Genomic DNA, 23,911 nt, shown 5'->3' on the forward strand with positions numbered 1-23,911 from the left:
TGCCGATTTGGAAGGGGCTGTAGTTACCATATGGGATTGAGTCCTTTTCCAAATAACGCAGATCCCTGCTCCTGCCCTCCTAAGGAAGCTTGAACATCTAGGTTAATTGGTTTTTAACTTGAAACATGGAGCAGGGAGGGAGTCAGAGCCTGACGGGTAAATATTGACTGGGGATGTGTCAAAGCTTGCCCGGTAGCAGAGTTGTGTTCTGTGGCAGAACTTAATTTCAACTCTTAACTGAAGCATAGGATTTTGTACATATGTACCTTAAATCCTTCGCTGCCTCTCTGGAGTGCCTAAATATATTTAACTTTGGTTTCATTCTGTTTAGTTTTTTTTAGAGTAAACATTTTGTTAATCCAAGTAAATTTTTTCTTGGCTCTGAACATTCCTGCAAATTCGGTGTGAACTAATAAGCTTGTGGACTTGCCATACTATGGAAGCTGTGATAAGAAGAGATTTTTAGGGTGTTGTCATGACTGAAGCCAGCCTCCCTGGCTGGTCTGTGCACATGACTTTAGAAGCTGCATTTCTTTGTTTTGACATGTTGAGGATTTGAGTAGGATGGTCGCAGAGCGTGCTGCCTCCGTTCAGTAGCTAGAAGGTTACTGGGACTGGAAGAAGAAAGGCAATCTGTTCTAAAACACCGCCCTTGTGCCTTCAGAGGACGGAGGTTTGATTTGACAAAATGACCCTGCCTGAAGACCTCTGTACGTAATAGCAGACACCCAGTGCATGTAACTAACCTTCAGAACTGGTTACAGGAATTGAAGCACGTTAAGACTTGCTTCAGTTCTCTAGGCTGTCTTAAGAGATGCGAGACGGGTTATTTTGCCCCATGCCTCCCCCGTCAGAAGTACAAATGCTGGTTAAATCCTTGCTGTTAGGTTAGTCTCTCAAGTGAGATACAGCCTCGACTGTTCACAGCTCCTCACGTTTGGTATGCAGCAGTCTGTCCTTTTTCTGCATTTATTTGTAGGACCTGTTGAACGCTGACCCCCCTCTGCTTGCCTTTTACTTCAGTCCCGTCCCCAGGCCTTAGCTGAGTGCTACTTGCACACACGAAGCAGCACTTTGCCAGATACGCTTCCTGCTTCTGACAGTCACTGTGGCTTTCCGTGAATGGAAAGGGGTGGAACGAGCTGTCTTAATATTTGGAAGATATTGAAGCTGTTTAATGATACGAGGAAAGTTGTTTGCTATTTTTTTCTCTCGTGGCTTTACTGAATTGAATCAGCTGACCAAAGAAAGGACATGGAGCAGCAGGTTTCTCCGAGGCAGTGTGCTGCTAGATTAGCCAAACCAGTTTGTTTGTCCCTTATGATCTAAATATAGGAAGCCTCCTTAATTAGGGAAGGCATCTGAGCTCTGTGTCCCTCTTAATGCACGTAGGGAGCCTCGGTTCTGCGCTTCTGTGCGCAGCTGAAGGGCAGTGCTAGTGCAAGCCTGCTCTCCCTCTGCACAAGGCTGGGCTGTTACCAGAGCACAGCGCTGGAAGTTCAGGGAAGTTGAAACTGGCAGTGGATTGCTGTGATAAGCTGTTTGTGCTGATCGGGAGGAGGTTGGCAGCTCAAACGTAAGGAGAACAGGGACCTGTTCTGGTAAATCATGTGTCTGGCTTTAAACTGAAACTAGCTATGGAAATGCCAGCTAGCAGAGAAGGCCTTACACTTGAGCCGCTAGCATTCCCTTGCTCAGCTTTTTCTGGTGTTACACACAAGCATACGTGGCTTTATTTCTTCAGCACTTGACGTCTGCCTTTACTGTACCTCCACATAAAGTGGCTGAATAGTGAGCCTTGTGGGTGATGCGCAAACAAGTATTTGGACTGCTTTCTAGCAAACAGCTCCTCGTGGTCCTGGAAAAGCAAACCTGATCTTTGAATAACTCCTGAAATGTGATTTGAGGTGGTCAGTTCATATGAAAGGGTCTTTTGATTAAATAAAGCTGGCTCTCTACCTAGGTTAGCTCTTTGAGTATGATTACTTGGTTCAATTGTGTTAATCAGCCTTGTTTTGCAGGTGCTAATAAATAATTACTTGAACTTATGCTTTTCCTGTGTTGAACTTACTATGTCTATACCACGAAGAAACAGTGCTAATGCTGTAGTCCAACATTCTCATCCCCTGCCGTGGCTGCTTGGGAGACACTAAGCCTTAGTGCTGAGGTGGTTGCTGCTGCCCAAGTGTCACTGCTGCGCGTTACAGCCAGAGACAGCTTCAGTTCCTGCTGGCACGGAGGAGCTTTTTGCTTAACAGCTCTAATGCACGTGGGGTCTTCTGAGTGTCTTTGAACTGTAAACTCTGCTATTTAAGCAACCTACTTGGTGCTTTGAGGACTACGTGAATAACAGCTTAAGAGACGAGCAAGTTAAGTGACTAGTTTTGGGAAGAAAGTGTCAGCACTCCTGCAGGAATTAAAGTGATCCTTGAGCTGCCTAAACTCCCACAACTGCCATGCAGTTGCTGCGGGCTTTGCTTTTTATCAGCATCTGGTCCGGAAGCACAATGGTGTAGAGTAGTGCTAAACTTGGTGTTTTTTGGACCACATCCTTGTCTGGCCCTCTGGACTCCTTTCTGCATTGGCTTGTGCCTGGATGAAGTCCTGAAGGGGCTGAGATGTCAGAGTTTGTGTAAGGCAAGGAAGAGGAGCGCTTTGGGAAGAACTGTGGCATCAGTACCCTTTTCTTTTTCACTGCTCAACCTGCTTCAGAGAGTTGAACATAGTCTTTTTTTTTAAATAAATAAATAAATAAATAAATATGAACAAACAAACAGTCACACTTGAAAAGGGGGGGGGAGATTTAGCGAGTGCCAGTACTTGGGCTGAAATGATCATTGAACACTCACTGAGCCTCTCCAGGGCCTTTCCTTCCTGGATGAAGATGGTGATGGTGTGTGTGCATTGTACCCAAAAGCCTTGCCTGACAGAGCAGGGTGTTTTGACCTAATTACGAATTAGTGGATTAAAATGCCAGTCCATAAGTGAGCGAGTGGCCCCGAGGTGCAGATAAGAGCCCAGGCTCCTCGTGGCCCGGCCGTGCAGCTGCTTGGTGCTGAGGCCCTGAGCAGCCCCGGAGGACCGAGTCTCAGACACCTTGTAATAACTTCACCTACTCAGTGCTTTCAGGAATAAATGTTTATTCATAGCTGGTATTTGGTATTTAAATAAAGTCTTATGACAAGCATGGAGTGGTCTCTTGTTACAGAGGTTTTAAAAGATTTGTGCCAGACGAAGCACGGTGAAAGTGAGGTCAGTGTACGCACGCAGGACCTAGTGGATGTAGCTCTGTGTACTGTGTCCTGGAGTAGCTCAATGGGACAAGATCTTCGGAGTTTCAAGTTGCTCATGAGGAGTCTTCAAATCAAAGTGGCGTAGTTCATCCCACTTCCAGAACTTTCTTTTTGCATTGCTTGTGGTATTATATACTATAGACTTGGGGAAATACAGCCTGTAAGGATGCCTTGGTAGGTGTTGTGTCATGCCACTCTCCTAGAACTGTAGCTTCCTCTGCTTTGGTGTTCGTCTGGGTACAGAAAGGATTGAGGGAAAGAAAAACATTCTTAGAGGTGGGGAGAAAGATGAACACGAGTTGGGAAGGATGCATATAACCTTTGGGGCTTTGATTAGCAGCCTCTTCTCCCTGTTCCTCTTCTTCGTTTGCAGCCTTTGTTTTAGAAAGGTAGAAGAAAGGGAGGGAGAGCTGCCTCGGGAGGTGGCCGGTGAGGATGCTGTTGGGAAAATGGGGAGCACGAGGAGCGAGCTGCTCCCTCATGCTCTTCTGCCACTTCAAATGAAAACTCTTGCCATCTGAACTCAGTCTTGCTCACTTGCTTTTTGTCATCACTTCCAGTCTATCATTGCCACAAAAAGTCATGAAGATGACTTTTTGGTTACTTTTTGATGTAATTTTCCTTTCCCAACACAACAGATTACACTTCTAGCCAGGAATTTACACAAAACTATTCCAGTTCCCACCAGCTCAGGCCCCAGGTCAGGATTCTGCGTCCTGTGAGCTTTTGGAATGAGGACCACTGGATCCACATCCATCCCTGCGAACCTCTCTCCAGTTTGGTCCTTCTAGATAGATGTTACGTGCCTGTCATGCAAGTAAAATTAAGGAATACAAAACTGAAAGAAAAGGAAAATAAGAATAGGCTGTTAATTGAGCTTTAGGCTTCTTGGTGGTTCATCAGAAGATGTGGCAGGTAAGTTACATACTGGCTTATATGCGAACACAATTGCAGCGTGTGAATCTCAGGGCTTTATGAAAAAGGAATTCAAAGACAAATCTGAAATTTTATAAGACAAAGCAAAGCTGTCTTCAGATTTTGGTTTCAAGCTTGCCACGGTGTTTTGGCCTAGGTTGGTTTGAGATCAGTGAAGAATAATACAGAACTAATTATTCAGAAATGCTTGCTCCTAATGGAGAATACTGTAGTCCCACTGAAGGGTCTGTTGATGTTTATTCTTTCCATCCAGTTGGGAAAAATGGGCCTTTCTTAATGCAAAGCCAGTTTTTTTCTGAATTACTGTTAGCTATTAGGGTGCCGCAGTCTTGGCAGTGCTTTTACTGCTTTCATTCTACTTCATTCGTCCATCGCTTCCATCTTTCATCACATCCCACTGCTCTCCAACCCGGCACTGGTTACTTAGCTTAATCCGGAAAAGTGTGTGATAGAGAAGACGTGTGGCCACAGAACTGGAAAGTACCTCCTTGAAGGCCGGCATTTCTCTTCCGGGCATGTGTTAACGCTTTCTGTAAGTCGCAGCCTTGCAATACCCAGCCTCAGGAGCGGCTGCGCTCGGTTGGGTCCCGGCGCTCTCGGCTCCGTGGCTTTGGCTTGGCTGCGAGACACCCGCGTCGCCCCGGTGGCCGGCCGCTGCTAGCAGGCTGGGGAACAGGAGCAAGGTGCTTCTGAGAACAGCGTGAAAACAGTTTTAGCGGGAAGCAAGCTCAAATCCGCTGGGCAGAACAGGAAAAAGAAGGAGAAGAACGATCTAAGACAAAATGCAAGCGCAAAGGGAACAACCGAAAAGGCAACGAAGTGGTAAGTGGGAGATGTGTGGTGCAAGAGGAGGCTGAGTCATTGCGCAGCCAGGTTATGTGGGAACCGGCAGCATTGCAAAGCATTAGAAATGTAAACAGAAATAGAGAACTTTCAGTCAGAAGCCAGCCTTGCATAATGTTACGGTTGTGACATGGTGTGGCATAACCCGTGCAGAAATGCAATGTTTCAGCAAAGGGAGAGGGAGAAAAACCTTTAGAATTGTCAGCTTCCAGAAGAGAAGACTGGGATTTGTTTTTTTCAAAAGCTCTTCTCTTGTTGTTTCGCTTTATGAACATAGTCATACTTTTTCTGTTCTTGCTGGATGCATCCTTTCGGTGAAGAAACTAAAGCAATAGCTTTTTGGACTTTAATAAACATTTCTTAAAACTTAAGAGATTTTTTAATGCCCGTCTGCCACTGTTCCATTTAAATAAATGTCCAGAAGAACCCTGTTGCAGACTCGTGGTGTGACTGGCGGTGGAGGTCAGGTAGTCCAGCACCCTGCTGCGAGCAGGGCCAACTTTGGAGCTGGATGGGGTTGCTGGAGGGTCAGTAAGTTGGGAATAGCTCTGGGGCGGCGGATCTACAACTTGAAAATCTTGCAGTGCTCAGCAACTGTTATTTAGATTTTTTCCCCTTAATTATATTTCTTGTTTTTCACCACTACAGCACGATTGCTCTGTCGTTCCCTTTCTCTGCTTCTTCATAGCGTCTTCCAAGACAAGACAAGGGAGGCAAGGCCTGTGTGTTCACATGGCCTGTTTCGTTTGCCTGATGGCTAAGATTATGAAACAGGCAACAGAGAGAAAGCTCCCGGGAGGCTGCTTCAAAGCAAAGGCTCCGTGTAGGTGTTGCTGTTCAGATCACCGTAAGCACTAGAGCCATATAGCTGAATGGCTTCTTACATAATTAAAACTGGACAGGGTTAGTGTGTCCTTCAGCACCCCCGTGTCTGTGCTTAAACAAAATATCCCAAACAAACCACCCAGCTGTGAGTGCGTGTGGCAGCCTAAGAAGAAAGCTGGTACGGAGCCTCTTCTGTTACTAGACGCGTTTGCCTTCGTAGGGTGTACTGAAGGAAACGGAGCTGCTCCTTTTTCCATCTTCTAGCCTTTGCTTTCCGTTGTGGATCAGACAGGCAGAGGAGCTGACACGGTGCAGAGGGTGGGGACGTGGAGCTGGGGGCTGCAGCTCCCTTTTTGGGGGGGCGAACTTAGATTTGCTTAGCCGTGATAATGAGGCAGTTGCACAGCAGTGCCTGGGCCTGCTCCTCCCTGCCCTAATTAGTGTTTGTGAGCTGGTGGTGACTTGGTGGTGAGGTTCCTTCCTACAGCCCGCTTTTTTTCACTTTGGCACATGTTGTTGACTTAGGAAGCGATAACGTTTGAGGTGCTTATCTGCGAGCAGCAGCCTTGCGAGAGGAATGCTAACGAGCGCGCCACGGAGTGTTTGCTGAATGCTGGCAGAAATAAAGCAGAATTATTAACGCTGGGCTTGGAACAGTTTCTCCTGTTTTTAAAGCTTCTCTACAAAGCTCTTGAGACACGGTGGTTTCTTCCAAACCTCATTAAATTCAATAAAAAGTTTGTTGCAGATTTTGTGGAGGTTTTTGCTTGGACCCAAAACACACAAAATAAGTCCACATCCTGCTACCCTAAAAATGTGCCTTGCCTTTTTGAAAGCATGGACGTGGCCAGAGAAGTTTCTCTGAAGAGACATTCATGAGTTGCGTAGTCTGCCTTCATAGCTTTTTTTTTGTTTGTTTAATAAGCTTGCTAAGTATTCCCGTCAAAGGTGACTTTGTCCAGCCAAGCAGTGGAACTTGTTGCACGATCAACCTGGTACCTCAAGCCGAAATGGTGTTCGTTTTGCTTCGTGTGCCATGTTTAATTATCAGGCCACAAAGCTTTTGGGACTGGAATTTAGCTTGCTGGTTGTGAGCTACAGGAGACTTAAAAAAAACAAAAACAAAACAAAAAAAACCACTTGACCTCTTTTGCAGGTAACCAAATGATGCTTTCAGGAACTGTTGTGTAAAATCGGAATTCATGATGGACAACCAACTTTTCCACAGCTGTGGTCATCTGCAGCATATCCTCTTATTTTCTTTGTGAAGGCAGATTATGGCACCATTTCTTTAATGCTAGATTAATGCATGAGATTTCCCTAAAGCATATGCTGAAATGCCTGAAAGGTTAGAGTTCCTTTTGCTTGATGTGTCTAAGTTTGTCCTCTGTAACTATCCCTTCTTACTACGTCAGTCCTAAAATTATGTATCCCTTTTTTGAGTACTGAAAGAACTTTTTATCCTTTTTCTGTCGCAAACCACAAACAACAATGTGATAAATGCAAAATAAAGATTTTGGAAATGGACCTTGATGTGAAAACTATCACAAGTTGTGGCACATCCGCGTACAAGGAAGCTATTTCTAGCAGCAGGATTGTATGGGTTTGTAAGTTTGACTTTCTAGGCACATACACGTGCAGCATGGGATTGGAATAGTTTCCAAGTTATTGTGAAAAACAAGTTTTTGGGATGCAAGGGAGTGGTATTCCATCATTTTGGCTGCTTGCATGCTTTAGGAATGGTTGGTTTTAGTCTGGAACTTTAATTTTAGGGTTTGAGTATTTTGGTAGAGAACGCTGCATCCCGCGTGACTCACGCTGTTGAGCACTCATTCCGATGCTATGGAAGAGCCCTTTGAATGCCTGCTGAAGTGACTGTGTAGGAATGAGGCAAATTAGATGTTTAATACTTTTTTTTGGGGGGGGGGGGGGGGGGGAATACATATTTGCCATGGAATACTTAAATTTATTTTTTGAAAGTAGCCGTTCACCTGGAAAGTGAAAAAGATGGGGCTTGTAAAAAATGGCATCGTGAGCATTGCTGGTTGCTGGGGCATTTTTGCAGCTTTGTCCAAAAGTACTGAGACAATAACCACTGTGGGGAGGGGAAACTAACTTTAGTGTAAAATTAAAAATCACTTTTAAAAATTGATAAAAAAAACAGTTGGATATTTTACAGCAGAGCTTTTCAGTACTTCGTATTGCCAAGTAATTTGTTATCTTGTGTGTGTTTCTTGTTTGTTTGTTTTTAATTTCCATGTGCAAAGGAATTTTGAAAAATATTTGACTTGCTTGGTGGTTATGATTTCTGAACCATTCCCTACCAGAAATCAGGCCTTAGCCAGAGCGTGTGTACCTGCTGAATTCCCTCTTCAGGGGTTATGACTTGCATGCTAGTTAGTACTTTTTACTTTCCTCTTTAATTAGGACAAACCAGCATAGCAGCTGAGTTTCTTGTACAAGTAAGTGTCTGGCTATTTGAAAAGTGTTTTTTCAATTGGAGGTTCATGTTTTAAAGAACTGACCTTTTATTTGCAGTTGCCAATGTGAAATATTGGAAGAGTATCGTCTGAAACTTTCTGGGACAAAGAGGACTGTTTTATTCTCTCTCATATTTTGGTAAGCTTAACGTATTATTTTGATAAGACAAGCTACCTGTTGAATGTGGGCTCTACAGTTATTATTGATTATTACTGATTATTTTCTTAATTAAAGCATTTTCCAAGACGTTAGACAAAAATATATACATTTTACTGAGTTGGTATTTGCAACCTGTAATTAAGGAAAAAACAAAACAAAACACCAAGATATCTGTACTTTCCGTACAACTCTTCTAGTTCTCCTGAAAATCTTCAAACAATTCTTTGTCTGTCCTCTTCAGAATAATGTGTAAATGCCCATATTTTTAACTACTTCACCAGTAAATACCTTTGAAAGCTATTCAGTTATTTCTACACTCAGTGCCAGGAAAGAGAGGAAACCTTGCTGTTAGGGATTGAAACATGGCAAACTAAGCGTTTATCCTTATCTCAGAATAATTTCCTTCCTCCTGTGAAAAGGAAGAAGTGTTTTCACTTTGTAACAGAAGCATCTTTTGTTAAAGCCAGATCGCATTCTTGAATATTTCATGCTCAAATTTTCTAACGCTCCTTTGTCAAAATCTTGGATTCCTATCTGAAACTAAGAAGACAACTGTGACACAGCAAGTAAACAGCTATGTTTTGAGTTTGAGGGGCAACTCAATTTGATTATCACTAAACTAAATGGAAGTCAGTAGCTGGAAGGGGATGGCATGGGAAGAAAGCTAAATGCATTGGTACTTCATTTTTCTTCTACCTCCAATTTTTCTTTTCTTTGCTGTAATTTATAGGTCCAATTATATGTAAATATGTGAATTTAAGTCATCCTTTTTTATTTCCTCTTTTTTGTTTAGAATTGCTGGCAAACACATGGCTATTATGTCTCAATTATGTACATAGTTTAAAACAGAAGGTGCATCTTAAGTGAGAGGTAATTAAGATGTTCCCATTCTGGCTGAATAGTCTGAGGTTACAAGCTTTACTAAGCATTTATCCTTTCAAGAAGAATATAAGGATGGAGAATTAACACCACCAATCTTTTTTTGGTGTAATATACAGCTGTATAATACAGTTGAAAGGACAGCACTGAAAATCGATACCATAATAAACCTTTCGGCTGCAGTCGTAAAAGTTATTTCCGAGAATAAAAACAAGTTTCACTATACTATTTATAAGCTGTCTACTATTTATATGTGATCCTATGTGTAAGTGTAAGCTTGAATTTGAGGCTGGTTTTTATGAAGGTGTTTTCTTGGTCAGTTATAATCTAAGCTGTATTTGAACATTTCCATTTCATTTCTGGGAAGTGCTTTAAGTGTTATGGAAGTGCTGCTCATTTGCCAGCTGCAGTCAAACAGAACTGGAATTCTGATTTCATTCTGCCACTGATCAACAAAAGATGGGATGGGTCAACATGAGATTGGCATGAACCGACTGAAGAAATCTAATTTCATGTGAAGCTGACCTTGAAAGTAGCACGGTGTGTTAATTACGTGTAAAATTCAACAGAGTGGCTTCTTGGAGTTTACAATATGAAGAATGTCCTCGCGCTCACCTCCAGGGCAGGGCTCTCAAAATGAGGGTCAGAAATCCCCTTGCTCTAGGTGTCACGCGATTGCAGTCATCCTTCTATTCACTTGACTAACCTGGAAGAGTTTGGTACGTGTATAGATAGCAATGGGTTAGAAAGCTTTGGTAATGGAAGGAAATTGAGATTGAAAGTGTGGTTTCGGAATTAATTCACCCAGTGTCAATACGGGCTGCCACTGAAAACCGCATGTGGTCCATGTCCCTGCTCCCCAGGGGTGTATTTCTGTTCCCTTGTGCTCAGTCCTGTGATCACGAGATCATGAACTACTGGGATCAGTATTTTTTTAACATGATGGGAAACGAATTATTTCTTTGGGTATATTCATTTTCCATCAGATCACTGAACTTCATTCTAAAAAGTCAATGTTCCTTACTGGTCTTGTCAGCAATTTTTTTATAAATACTTTTGTGCTACAGCAGTTAGCTTGATGAAGCATCGCACTAATACCTAGTAGCAACGTGAATGCGTAGTCATCTTAGAAACAGTTTTAGAAGTTCATGTACCATTTGTCTTGGCAATATCACAGTTTATATCTGATAACCCTGATTAAAGCTGAAACCAGCATATTTTTCTTCCACACGGCTTTCCCTTTTGGGAAAAAAGGTATGATTCCCCTAAAAAGGTATGATTCTACTCATGCGTGTAAAAAGCCACGGTAGTATAGGAGAAGTTGTTTTGCAGCTGAGTGCAGTCATTAGAATAAGAAACTTACTCTGTGGTTATTTGAATAGTCTCTGCTGGATTTTGGGATAACAACTGTATTAAAGAGTTTGTTCATAAGCTAGTATCGACATGTACGTGGTTATACAGTAAACTCTTGAAATAAATGCATCTAATCAAACCGAAGTGTAAAGAACAGTTTTGTTTACATCACAGTGCCTACTAAAACTCTTCATCAGTGCTACTAAGCATGCTTTAAATTTGTAATGAAGCTTATTTTTTTAATTAGCTCTGTGTTTCTTTGCTAAGGTAGGTGGCTGCAGAAGCCAACAGCCAGCCTCTGGCAGCCTGCAGAAATGGTGACGGAGGTGTTTAGGGAAACAGCGCTGAGGAGGACGTGCCCTAACTCCTCATCGTCCTTTTGGTGGCTGTAGAGCTGACGATTGAGTGTGGAAGCTTGTCATTATTGTGAGGCTGGAGAAGGAGATTTGTGTAAATCTTCCTTTTTAAAGCCACCTTCTCTTAAGTCGTTGGTCTTCATGGTAGCAGGATACACTGCAAAGTTAATCCAGTCTGCACCTGTTGCTTAGCCAGCCATCATTTTAAATTTGCTTGAGCACGAGGCTCTTTTTTAACATCTTGCAGATCAAGGACAGTGGTGCATCCCATAACCTGAGAAACACGGAGTGAGAACCAAGGGCTAGAAGATGAAACCAAATGTGGTTGAGGGAGCGGCTGAACCCCTCCTTCCTGGTATCTTCAAGTCAAGAGCAGATGTTTTTTTACAAGATAAGCTTAACTGAGTACAACATGCATAAAGTACTGCGTCATGCTGGAATCGAGCATGAGCTCGTGTTTTGAATACGAGGGCTGCAATTTTATGGTCCATATGTAGTTGTAAAAAGCTCACCATTTTTAAGCCCAAGACAAACAAACTTTTGCAGTTGACTGAATAATTAATCTTTTAAAATTTATTATTAAATATAATCTCTTATCTTTTTTAACTCTTCTGATATTTTATTGTGGAGTGTGTTTGCTGTTGAAATTTCCTATAATAATACTGCTTTATTTGCCCTATACTATAGGGAATGCTTAATGGATTTCGCTGTTTGTTAGCATGGTGTTTAACGGACTCCCCTCAGGACCCACCCTGGGGTTTGTTCATTAGGACCCGGAGCCCTGCAGTTTGCATGGTGTCATTTAAAATGCGGGGCTCGGGAGTTCCAGCTTTTTCTGCCTAGCCTGAACCTGTTTGCTTTGTTTTGAGTTTATATTTATTGTTTGTATTTACTGAAGTAGAAATAATGGCTGAAGGAGTAGATAATACAGGCTTAGCATCATGCCGTAGCCCTGTTCCAGCTCAGAAACATCCCTCTGCACGCTGCGGGATTTTGGGCCCATATGCCAGCCTTTGCAGGCCATTCCTTCCCTGCTCTGGGGACATAAAGGCACTCGCTTTGTGGGCGTACTTCCTATTTAACCGAGGTGTCAGACCACTTGCTTCTCATTGTTCTTTTTTCCGCAGCAGGCCGGTTTAGTTTCAGAAGGTGTGTACCTGCTGCTCCTTTGCTCTCGGGAGCGCTGTGTGGAATAGGCAGTGCATCAGCGCTTCCTGCTGTGTGCTTGTGCTGTGTTCAGAGTGATAGGTTTAACTTTGTATCTTCTATGTGATGTAAGTAGCCCTGAAATACCTATATTCATTCTTAAAAACAAACAAAAAAACAAAAACAAAACAGAAAAACGCCTATCTCCACTAAAATAAATAAAAGACATCTCAAAAACAAATTATAACTCCTGTATTCATCAAGTTCCTACCAGGGTCAATTACATAAACTTCAGGACTGTATGCTCTGCAATATTTTCAGGAAATTTGCAGGTGATAAAAGACAGGGGATTGGCTAGATAGTGGTGAGAGCAAGGCGCTAGTACATGGTGATCAGAGCTTTTGGAAGGAAAGGTGCAAAAATATAAGTAGATTGATTCATCCATGGATGTAAAAAGTAAGTCAAAAAATGAGGAGTTCTACTCTTATGTGAATCCATATATGAATTCTAATTCATATGCCGTAGTTGAAACAAAATTAAGTAAGGAGAGTCTAACAGCCTGTGTCAGAGATCAGAATAAATGATCACAACGATCCCTTGGCTTTTATAACCGAAGTATTTGTGCATCACCATCTGCAAATGGCTTGGGAGAAATTTAGGATGATCTAGAAAGATAAACACGTTTTAATTTAATTGATATAAATAGAATGGTGTAACTGCTGCATTTAGACTGGTGCTGTCCCAGCAGTACATTCAGAGATATTTTTTTCAGTATGAATAGAAGGAGGCTGACACGTTTTGAAATAATTTTGTCTTGCAGGAGAATTAGTTGATATGAATTTCCTCTTTTCATAATTACTGTTTGCTTGAGGTTTTCTAATAGCTAAATTCTTATATTTTAAAAGTTCATTTGTGTTTATTTGCCAAAAGGAAATGAATTCGTCTTCATCGCTATACTTTTCTGTTTTTTCAGATTTTAATAAAAAGTGAAGAAGAGCCTCAACATACTGCAAGTAAAGACGAGGATTCCTCCTCCTGTCCAGGGCCTGTCATGGTAAGCAAAAATCTTTTACAGAGACTCTTACAGAGCAGGATAGGCTAAAATCTAAAAAGCATTAGTGAATTAACGCTTGTGTGTGAGTTGTTGAGCCTGAAGTGTAGTGTTAGAGTAAGCTAAGCTAACGCTTTTTTTTTTCTTAATGTTCATTCAAGGCATTCTTTTTTATGACTTCATTAACCAGGCTGCAGGAAGATCTGTTTCTAATATATTTAGTTGTTTGAGTGCTTGTCTTTGTAAGTTTAGTAACTTCCATGAGTTACTATCTGAATTCTCTGAACAGTCCATCCTGTTTGAACTTTTCATTGGTCATTGATAACTTGCTACGTTGTGAAGAAGGCAGTAAGTGACAGTGCTGAAGTTAACTGTCAAGCTTTGTTTCTCAGGATGAAGAGACTCAGCACAGCCTTGAATGCATCCAGGCTAATCAGATTTTTCCCAGGAAGCAGCTTATCCGAGAGGATGAGAACCTTCAGGTAATCACCACAGTGCTTCTTGCCAGTTGAGATCATGGTGTCACTTGTTGAGCTGTGTATTTTCTGGTCTCTCCTGCAGAATTTTCATTTGTGAGTCAGTACAGTAATTGGAGAAACACTTTCTGTTCAAAGACTCGTGTACATTTGGACAGGACAGAGAGCTTGTGCAGTATGTTGCAGGAGTTTCCTCAGTGTCTGAAAAATATAACCATATACCCACGTCGTAATTTCAAGTGCTTATTCCTGAACTGAGAACCTAGTAATAATCCCTGTCTACTAACAGTAGGAAGGTTTTTACTACGTAGTTTGGAACTCATCATGTTTCAATAAAACAAACAAAGAACCTCCCACCTAACACTGTTATTCAAGTTCTACCATTACTCCTTGTTACAAAGAAGCCAGAAGTCTTATGTTACACAAAAATGATTTTTTTGTTGTTTTCTTTTGTTTTTCCAAAGTTTCTTTTGAAATCAGTTTATTTCAGGTGATATAATCATGTAGACATCCTTATATCAACTGAAGAGGTAGTTTATTTCATTTTAATAGAAAATATTTTAAATTGATTTAAACTAAGTTGTTGCAAAACCAGGTTAATTTCAAGTTGAGCCCTTAGAAATGTTTCACTCAGCTCAGCTAAACTGGGTTTAAATCTTGTTTTTATTTAAACAGTTGCAGTTTTTAGGTGCAGCATAATAAGATTGCAATCATAATTTCTTCCCAACATATAAAACAGTAGTGTGTCATGCATTTTCTTGTTTGCAGCAAGAAATACAAGTCAAAATGTATGATTTGTCCAACTGATTTCCAATGTGTAGCAGTTAGGTATCCAGTCTAAGCTGGTTGTCTGAGCTTGCTTGGTGAAGGGACCAACAATGTAGAAGGTTATGCATGATTCACTTTAGGATGAATTTAATAACATTATGGAAATTCCATACATTCCATTAAGTAAGGAGCAAAAGCATAAATCAGGAGGTCAGACTGCTTGCCAAAATGTGAAGATGTTTTGCTCATTTTTTTAATAAAAATTCACTGTTTTAACTAACCAAGCACATTGTACTCAGGCAAACTGTGAGAAAAAGAGGAATTGTATAACACAGAGGCTGCAATTCCTTCTTAGCAATAATAGCTAGGTTTGAGTTCTCAGCAGCATTTCAATTTGTTCTTTTGTTATTGTGTACTTGAGTAGGTATTTATAGGAGGTATGTGGTTTTGGTAAACGCTTTCTAAAAGATTTCTCTTGCCATTCTGAAGGTCCCGTTCATTGAACTTCATGGTGAGAGTACAGAGTATGTAGGACGAGCAGAGGATGCCATCATTGCACTTTCTAATTACAGACTTCACATCAAATTCAAGGAGTCTGTTGTGAACGTAAGTGTTATTCATGCTACTACAGTAATACAGCTATTTTGAATTCAATCCAAATAGAAGAATTAGGCAACAGTACAGTGATCCTGCCTTTTAAGGTTAGTGGTAATAGGGAATCTCATGGTGATGCTCAAGTCGCGTTTTTCATAGAGAACAGACGTGGTTTTAGACATCAAAAGGTGGCTCAGCACCCCTGAAAATGAGGCTCGGTAAGGATACTTCACACCAACTTTATGGTCCCTCTGTAACTGGCTAAGTCTGCCAGATGTTCTCCTAAGCTCTGTATATGGTCAGTAGACAAGCCCAGGGTCTTCCAACGGGCTGTTTGCAGCATCTAAGCTAGGTTCATAGCTTGCTTAGAGAAGCTTCACCAAGAGGATCTGGAAGAGTTTAGCTATTGAAGTTTGATGCCCGAAGGTGAACAGTTTGGGTGCTATCATTAACGTAAGAGATCTGTGAATTTTACCTCCTTGTCAGATGCCTGTGCATTTCTTCATAGAGCTTTACATCCATTCTTAAAAATTGTTAACATATTAGCTACTCAAGGTCATAGAGAGAAATTTTATATTAAAATAAATTAAATGGGCATTGTGTAGTCCCTTACAGTGGTATAATTGGCATATGGCAGTCTTACTAGTTAGAGTACCGGCTGTGAGCTATATAGAATTCATTAGGACATTATACATGGCACAGAAGTATTTTTGTAAATATTTATAATAAAACCAGCAAAACAGATCCAAACAATCTAAGCATGTTTTTTCCCCCATGGTGATGGGTTTTTCACCAGTCTCCTTAGTTCAAGTCAAGTCCTGCCTCTGGCTAGTTGTGGAGAATTGCAAGGTGTCAGTCATGAATCCTGAGCTGTAAAGTGGTGAGTTAAATGTAAAACACCAAAACTGATGCGTGTTGTTCTAAAGCGGACAAAAGCAAGGGCAACAAAACGTAAGAATTGTCAGGTGCTGTCACATACTTGACTGAGACACATGCAGCACAGCGGTCTGGAACATCAGTGAGATCTCTGTGCACGTAGCTGTTTTAACTTTTGATGCCACATCAGTCTTAAATTTAAATTCTTCTTTTATTGTTTTGTGCCAGAGCCGAATTATTAATTCTATAAAAACATTGTTTACTGTTTGTTTAAAACTAAATCTTCACTGTTTTACGTTGTCTCTAATCATATGGCTCTATTACCTACAGACTTCTGCGTGCCTGTCATTGTTATCATTAATCACATAAAGTGCTCTTTTAGTTCATGAGTTGTCAACATAATGGGCTGAATAGGCATAGCTGCTGGCTAGTGAACATCTGCATACAGCATAATATAAAAAGCACACGCAAAGTACTAGAATTCATGATGGTGCATTTTTTTCAGCAAATAAAGGTAGTATTTCTGAACACGGCAACTATTTAAAACGATGGCAGGAAATTTCTGATGGCAATAATTTAATTGGAAATGTAAGGGCTCTTATCTTCCACTGCTGACCATACAAAGGAGATAGCGTATGTGTATATGCAGAGGTAGCATAACTTTACTTTCCTCCTCTTATTCCATAGTCAGTCCCGGATTACGATTTGGGACTTGAAAGTTAATCTGTACATGCACATGGGGATGGGAGCCAAGGGTCAGCCAGGTGCTGGGATGTCTCAACTGCAGCCCAGCCAGATGCATCCCTCCGAACTGCTGGCAACAAAGGGAAGACTCATTATGAGGAGTGCATTTTATAGGGGTCCTTATCTTTGTTATGGACATGAACTCTAAGGCTGAATTCTGCCAATAGGCCTGCTACAATAAAACTATTACCATAGTGTTTACTGTTAGCTTATTTATTTTTTAATTCAGAGTCCAACTGTTGTATGAAACTGGCAAGTAGAAGTGACAGTGGAAAGGACTGAATATTTATAAACAAGGAGCCAAGACATGAGAAACAAGCGTAATTCTAAAAATCAAGAGTTTGTCCTTGGGAATGCCAGGAAATGACTGAATTACTTTATTAGCTAAGGCACTAATGAATGTACTGCACTTACTGTTGTGTCTGTCCGTAGGATTATTGGAGGATAATTTTTGAAGAATTGCCAATTTAATATTTATGAACAGCAGCAAAAATTAATGTTTTCTTAAATAAAATATTATTCGTTTGAGTTCAGGAAAGAAAGCACAAAATTTTGTCAATATTACCATGTTAGCGTTGCTTCACTGACTTTGATGTGCAGCGTTCTGACCTTGTAAGGCCTGAGTAAGAACTCCGTCTGATGTCTCTGAGGTTGTTAGTCCTGCTTTGTATGTCATCATTAGTGAGAAAGATTCAATTAGATAGTGTGGGAGGTAGAGTAGAATATAGATTATTCTTCTCTAATCATATTTGACCATCACTAATAAGTTACTGTGAACTCTCCAGTACTAGAATTCAAGGCAGACAAGATTTGGAATACTTGTAAGGATAAAAAGGTATTTGTAGTAATTAGAAACGATATTTAAATTGCTGAAGTTTGGAATAATAATCACTTTGGTTATTGTTGATCAGACGGTGATTTTCTAAATGAAATCTTCACTGATTACTTTTTGATCACGTTCATCTCAATTCTTTTCTATTTTTATATCGTTAGACCTATTTAGAAAACACCTGGCTGCTTTTGAGAAGGCCTTTTAAAAAATGTAAATGTGTTTACTAATTGTAGAGACTTGTTTTTTCTTAATTTTCAGTGACTTTTCTAGAAATCAATATCCTAAGGCCGGATGTAGTAACAGCCTTCCCACCTCAGCAGAGAGAGGTATTTGTGTATATGAAAGAAAATTGTTAGCAAGCATCTGTATTAGAGTACTTGTGAAAAGTGTTTGTTCCCAGTGGTTCCCAGTGGCTGGGCGTGCAGCTGGTCGAGGCAGGCACATCCTCTTGCAGGAGGTGGAATATTCCTGTGCCGTAGCTGTAGAAGTGGACCTCCGGGGAAAGCAGAATGCACGCCAACTACTTGTACCTTAATAAGGACAACTGCATGAAAGAAATGGGATCCAGTTAAAAATGGATTCCTAGTCTTTGTTTTTGTACCTCACTGTTCTCTTTTTGTTTGCAATTCAATAGACTGGCTGTCCAAACGATGCTTGTGAAACCTCAGTAAGTAGCACAATGTTGCTAGATCACTTGCTGCACCTGTGCTTGAAAATAAATACATTTAAATGTTGATAATGCTCACCTTGCAACACTGCAGAAAAGGGTTGTACGCATAAGTCCTTTCCATGGATAATTTCCTAGATCTGAGTAGTAATAGGGACATGGAGTTTTAAATTCAAAAACAAAAGATCCCTTAGACCATGCATAAATTGGAGGGATTATGGCATTCAAAAGTGTTGCCTTGTATTTATCCATGGGATTATAATGCAGACTCAACAGTGATATCTCAGTGCACATAACAAGTTTGGTTCCCAGGCTGATCTCTATTGATTGGCGTTCCTTAAGAAAATTTCAAACTTTGCAGCTGATATTTCTGTCTAATCATTTTTCTCTGTGTAAGCTAATTGCATTTATGGGGGAATTAAAACGTTAGTGTATTCCATGAAACCCTGGGTTTGAATGTAGCCTCTTTCAAATAGCAGATTTTGGACACAGGAGGAAAAAAAAAAAAGTCATACTGGCAAGATGAGGACGATTTTCAGTCTTTAGGATCTAATGAGTTTTAGCATGAGCTTTCCCTTGGCCTTTAGTGGAAAAATTGTTTATCTGGTTTCTTCCCAGCCTTATATAAGTATGACAGTTGTGGGTCATCTGTGCTGAGCAATAGCTTAGTGTAGTCCCCAGGTCCTGGTTGTCTGACTGTTCACGTTGCATGTGTGTTGGTCCTGAAAGCAGAGAAAGGGACTAAATAATTACCTGCAAGGCAAAACCCGAATGTAACGTAGGTGTAATTAAAAGCAAAATGTGCTTCAGGTACTCCTTGTAGGCTGTATGAACCAGATTGCACCTGGAAGGATTTGACTCCCTCCATCTGCAGGAGTCCTTTAAGGCCTTCTGAGCTGACCTTGCCGCTTCAGTACCTCCATGTTCCATCTTACACCATGCTTCAGGATGTACAGCACATAGCCTTGGCCTCGTGCTGTTGAAGTAACCAGGATGTAACAGAACCCTAACATTATTTCTGGCTCTGAACCGGGAAAACAACAAGGAAGTACTAATTCCAGCTCATGACCCCTGGGTGCCACCTGGTATCCAGTAGTCTGAGGCCACGTGGTGTGCAGGGTAGAGAGCAAATTAGATCCTTCACGAGTAAATGTGCCATGAAACGGCCTGAGCGTGGTCCACGGCATGCCACTTGGCACCGTGGTCGAGGACTGAGCCATGCAATGGGTCCTTTCAGCAGGTTTAAACGTAACCTTTCATTTTCTAACTACAGAGGTATATTTCTCTGAATGCATCTTGCACTGCAGCGAGATGACAGCTCCAGCAATTAAAAATTAAAAGAAAAAATAATTCCAAAAAGGTAAAAAATGGAGTCGTAAAACGTTGCAGTTTAAAAATATATATATATTTTTTAAGAAGGGACAGTCAAGAGGCATAGTGCAAGAGCATTATATTCTACTGCGATATGGTTGGCCTTTGATAACAGTGCATGTTTATTCTTATAAAAAGCAAAAATGATTGCTTCTCCACTGCTTTATTCAGATAGACGCTGTTAAATGGGGAAGTGCCTGCAAATAGAATTGATGGCTCTTTCAGGAGCAAACTAACGGCGCTGGGTGTCTGCCTCGCGGTGTGATTCAGCCTGAAAAACAGAACAATGAAACCGGGAGGTTATTAGTGGGAAAAATGGGAGGACGGAGGCAGATAATTTTACAGAGTTTTATGGGGTTGTAAGAGTAATGGACAGGAAGGAGATTGAAAATTGAAGAGGATCAGAGGATAGATTTTTATGACCGGAAAAGAAAATTTACAAGACTGATGTGAAGGTTGCCCTAAAGAAAGAAACAGCAAATTTTAAGGAAATAGATGGGGAGCCGTGTGTAGATTGTAAAGGGAGAAAAGAGTGGCTGCTGAGCGCAGGGCAGATTGGAAGAGAGCAGAACAAAGGATGACTTTGAAAGAAGGAAATTAAAAATAATGCATTAGTAGAAGAATAGTCAGAATGTCGTTAGGGTGCAGATGGGGGAAGAGGAGCTGGAACTAGACTGCGAGGTGAAGAACTGCTTAAATGAAGAGTGCGTTGGAAGGAATGCAGTAACTGAGGGCTCGGGGAAAAAGAATATTAACAGGTGAAGGAGCATTTGACTTAAAAATGATGCCCTCTAGAGCCTCAACTCATTTACTAGTGGGAATGTATCTTACTTTCTGCGTTGGTGCGATGTGAGTCAATGGTAGTTTTAAATAATTTATCGGTGTTTGTGGGGCTGTCCAGCCGGGAAGGGAGAATGGAGGATTCTCTAGTGCTAGGTCTGGTCCAGTCCCTTAAATTATTAGACAAAACTATCACAATAATTTTATCTGCCTTGCAGCCTAGAATCGAGTAGGAGAAATAGTGGAAAAAATTACTGGTTAAAAGAAAAAGGCTATAGCAACAGCAGGGCATCTGATCTGCTTGTCCGTAATGCATTTAAATAGTTGGTTAAATCAGTGGCTAAGCCCATCAGCATCTTCAGCGTACCTCTTCTCACCACTCACTTGTTCTGCTAGAGCTGGGTGGCTCTGCAGTCAGTTTTAGCATCCGAGAGGTTGCCTGCTCATGTTGCTGGCCATGGAATTGATATCAGACTGTTGGCAATCTCAGAACAGTAACGGACCAGAATTCAAGTCCCAGCTTTACTTGAATACCCTAACTTCTGGGCTGTCAAATCAGACTCCATCTCATCTAGTGTCCTTGTGCCTGAATTTGATGTTCTTTACCGGCCTGGTTGCAACAGAAGGACCAGAGGAGAACTTCCCCGGTCCAGCCCAGCTGGCCGTGGGGGTGAGGGTTAGTGCTTCCTCCGGCTCGGGGAGAGTCCTGCGCCGCTGCGTGGCTGGGGGCTGACCAGAGGGTGAGGATTAAGCTCGGGTATTGAGACAATACCTGCCCGTTGTATTTTGGGGATTGTAAGCTCTGTGCAATTACCTGGGCTTTAGCATTCTTAGGATGACTCCGACTTCTGGGTGAGCAGGGATAGCTGAGGTGCAGCCGCGAGCCGTGTGCCTGCCTCCAAGAGACAGAATTACGACCGTTCTCTTGGGCCTGGCATTTACCGTTAGCTCTCTAGGCATCTTCATGCTCAGAATGAGTTTTCGTGTGGTTCTTGTTTCTGAGGCATCTCTTTCCCCCGTCTGCTGTTTTTAATTCCATTTCCTTTGATCGTTCCACTCAAATCGGGTACTTCTTAAGCGTCGTGATGCCTGAGAAGCAGCAGTCTTGGCTCCACACCCCAGATCCTTGACTGAAGGTAATCTTCAAGGGCTTGTGCCCAGAGTCATGTGGAAAGGCACTGGTAGAGCAGGGTCTTAGAGCCATCTTGTAAGCCCCAAGCCCGAACTTAAACTGCCGGATCGTACCCCACTGATGACAAGATAAGAGAATTTGAATGTTTTATCTGATAGCCTTTGTTGTACTGAGGGATTCCGGTGGCAGAGTTTTTCTTGCTTTGTGTAATGTTCAATATAATCTCTAATAAACATTTCAAACAATTTTACACTGTTTATTGTACATATTAGCTAAATTCTATAACTGTGTTTGGAATTTAGGCAATTATTTCTGAGGTAGTTGAATACTAACTCTTATTCATTTCAGACCACAATGTACATTTGCCTGCCTCGGGTAACGGTCCAAAATATTAATGAAACTAATATTTTCATTGTGTGGTCTCTTGCTTCTCATCTTTAAAGGTACTTGCATGTGCTTACATGTTTTGCCTGATCAAGCTTCTGCCAGTTACATATGCCATAAAACATTAGAAGTGCCTATAACTACACCTTTAAAACTGAATGATTCAGCTTTATTACTCGAAATACAGCTGCTTTGATCACAGGAATTAATCTACACAGGGCTAATGATTTTTCCCAAAGAAGAGAGATGGAATATGTCCACATAACAAGCATCTGCAGCAGTCTGTTAAGGGGGAATCTTACATAGGGTTTTGTTTTCAACACCAATAGCTAAAATTACATTTCCTAAACCTCTAAATTTGGACCAACAAAAGAGAAAGATGCTTCCAGGAGAGAGGAGCTTGTGGGTTTCTGCTGCTTTTTCTACCATTGCATATGTTACCAGTGCTGCAGCCCTCTCCCTGCTTTAATCTGTAATCTCAGGTGTTTTCATGGGATCCCTTAAGGTTCTTGGGCTATATAGCAGTGGAGCTAGAAACTTTACTGATCTGTGGTACCATACTTCAGAGCTTTTGACGTAGCTATACTTAGTTTTTGTTGCTTTTCTCTCTCTTTTCTGTCTCCACATAGTCCTTAGGAGATATGCCAAGAAATTACAATGTTAATGCCATTTGGAATTAAATCATATAATCTTTTTAATTGCAGGTTCCATTGCAGCTTATAGAAAGTGTTGAGTGCCGTGACATATTTCAACTTCATTTGACTTGCAAAGACTGCAAGGTTATAAGGTATGAATATGCCGAATGCCGAATGGGCTGTGACTTTGCCTTCCACGTGCTGTGAACAGCTGAGACATTCTAAGGAAGCGTGTGGTGTTTTTTTTCATATTTTGTGCACTTTCTTTCCCCAAAAAGATTTTCTTCTGTCTTTGTGTATCATAGCTGGCCATTTTTGTAAAGAGGATGGGATTAAGATGGCATGCATTTTATTTGGAAGTTAATCTTAGTCTCACTGTTTTTTCCCTGATTTACAATGAGTGCAGTACTAGTTATAAGACACAGAACTAGATAAAACAGCTGAAACACATGCTTCTTAGAAAAAAAGTGTTAAGATTTAGGGCTGAAGGTTGGGGTTTAAGGTATGGGTTTGTGCAGTTCTACCTGAAACCTTCAGACAGGATAGCATCAGCCACCTTGGGTTTTTAGCTGTTGTCAGAGTGCAGAGACTATCCTTAAGACACAAGAAGCCTGTGGAAAAAGAAAGTCTGGGAATAAGGTAAAGCCAGGTCTGCAACCCACCTCGGTGGACAGCGAAGTAGCTGTCATGTGGAAAGGAGTGTTAATATGTTTCTGTCCTTTGGCGTTCTTCAGTGTCTGCCCCTGGGTTCTGTGAACTTCACTATTTCCTACTTTTCTGCTGGATAAATTAATTTTGATCTATAAACTTTAATTAACGAGAAAGGAACACTTCTTTTTGATTAAATGTTTGCTGGCAGTACCTTTCGTATAATGAAATGTGCCCCAGTCACATCTGAGCACTCGGAATGTTTAACAGGCCAGCTGCTTCCTGAATTGCTGTATTCTGATGAGGTCTGATTTTACTTTAGAAGTAATATTTAGTTTAATTTGAATTAAATATTTAACTTCCTCTTAACTTATAGCTCTTGACATTTAAAAAAGTCACTCTTCCTATCTACATTAATTTGTTAATTCTCTTCAATTGTACAATGAATACAAATTAGTTGTATTTATGTCCTCCTTTATGAATTTCCGATCAAAATTGCCGTTCTGAGAATCAGAATTTGATGAAAATGACCACTGGAAATCATGAAGTGTGGGCTCAAGATCCCCAAACTGGAACATGTGCATGTTATGTTTCCTGAACAAAGCAGTTTGTGTTTTGAATAATTGGGCTCAAATGAAGATAGTGTTGAAAATGACTAATATCAACTTTAAAACAATTTAGA

At 41.1% G+C, this 23,911-nt stretch overlaps 1 protein-coding gene across 13 annotated transcripts in view; it reads left to right on the forward strand.

Moving 5' to 3' along the window:
• The window catches only part of MTMR3 (myotubularin related protein 3), an 81,085-nt gene that overhangs the window by 22,160 nt on the left and 35,014 nt on the right, over positions 1 to 23,911 (forward strand). For 8 of the 13 annotated variants that reach the window (XM_066979172.1, XM_066979164.1, XM_066979163.1 and 5 more), the window contains 6 exons: positions 8,436 to 8,516; positions 13,245 to 13,325; positions 13,715 to 13,804; positions 15,056 to 15,172; positions 18,247 to 18,279; positions 22,651 to 22,733. In XM_066979172.1, the coding sequence (XP_066835273.1) occupies positions 13,323 to 13,325; positions 13,715 to 13,804; positions 15,056 to 15,172; positions 18,247 to 18,279; positions 22,651 to 22,733 (326 nt within the window). In that variant the 5' untranslated portion in view covers positions 8,436 to 8,516; positions 13,245 to 13,322. The remainder of the gene's footprint in view (positions 1 to 8,435; positions 8,517 to 13,244; positions 13,326 to 13,714; positions 13,805 to 15,055; positions 15,173 to 18,246; positions 18,280 to 22,650; positions 22,734 to 23,911) is intronic. The other 5 variants (XM_066979170.1, XM_066979171.1, XM_066979174.1 and 2 more) reach the window with 2 other exon arrangements.

Source organism: Anser cygnoides, chromosome 17 (assembly GCF_040182565.1).
Source record: "Anser cygnoides isolate HZ-2024a breed goose chromosome 17, Taihu_goose_T2T_genome, whole genome shotgun sequence".
Classification (NCBI taxonomy): Eukaryota; Metazoa; Chordata; class Aves; order Anseriformes; family Anatidae; genus Anser; species Anser cygnoides.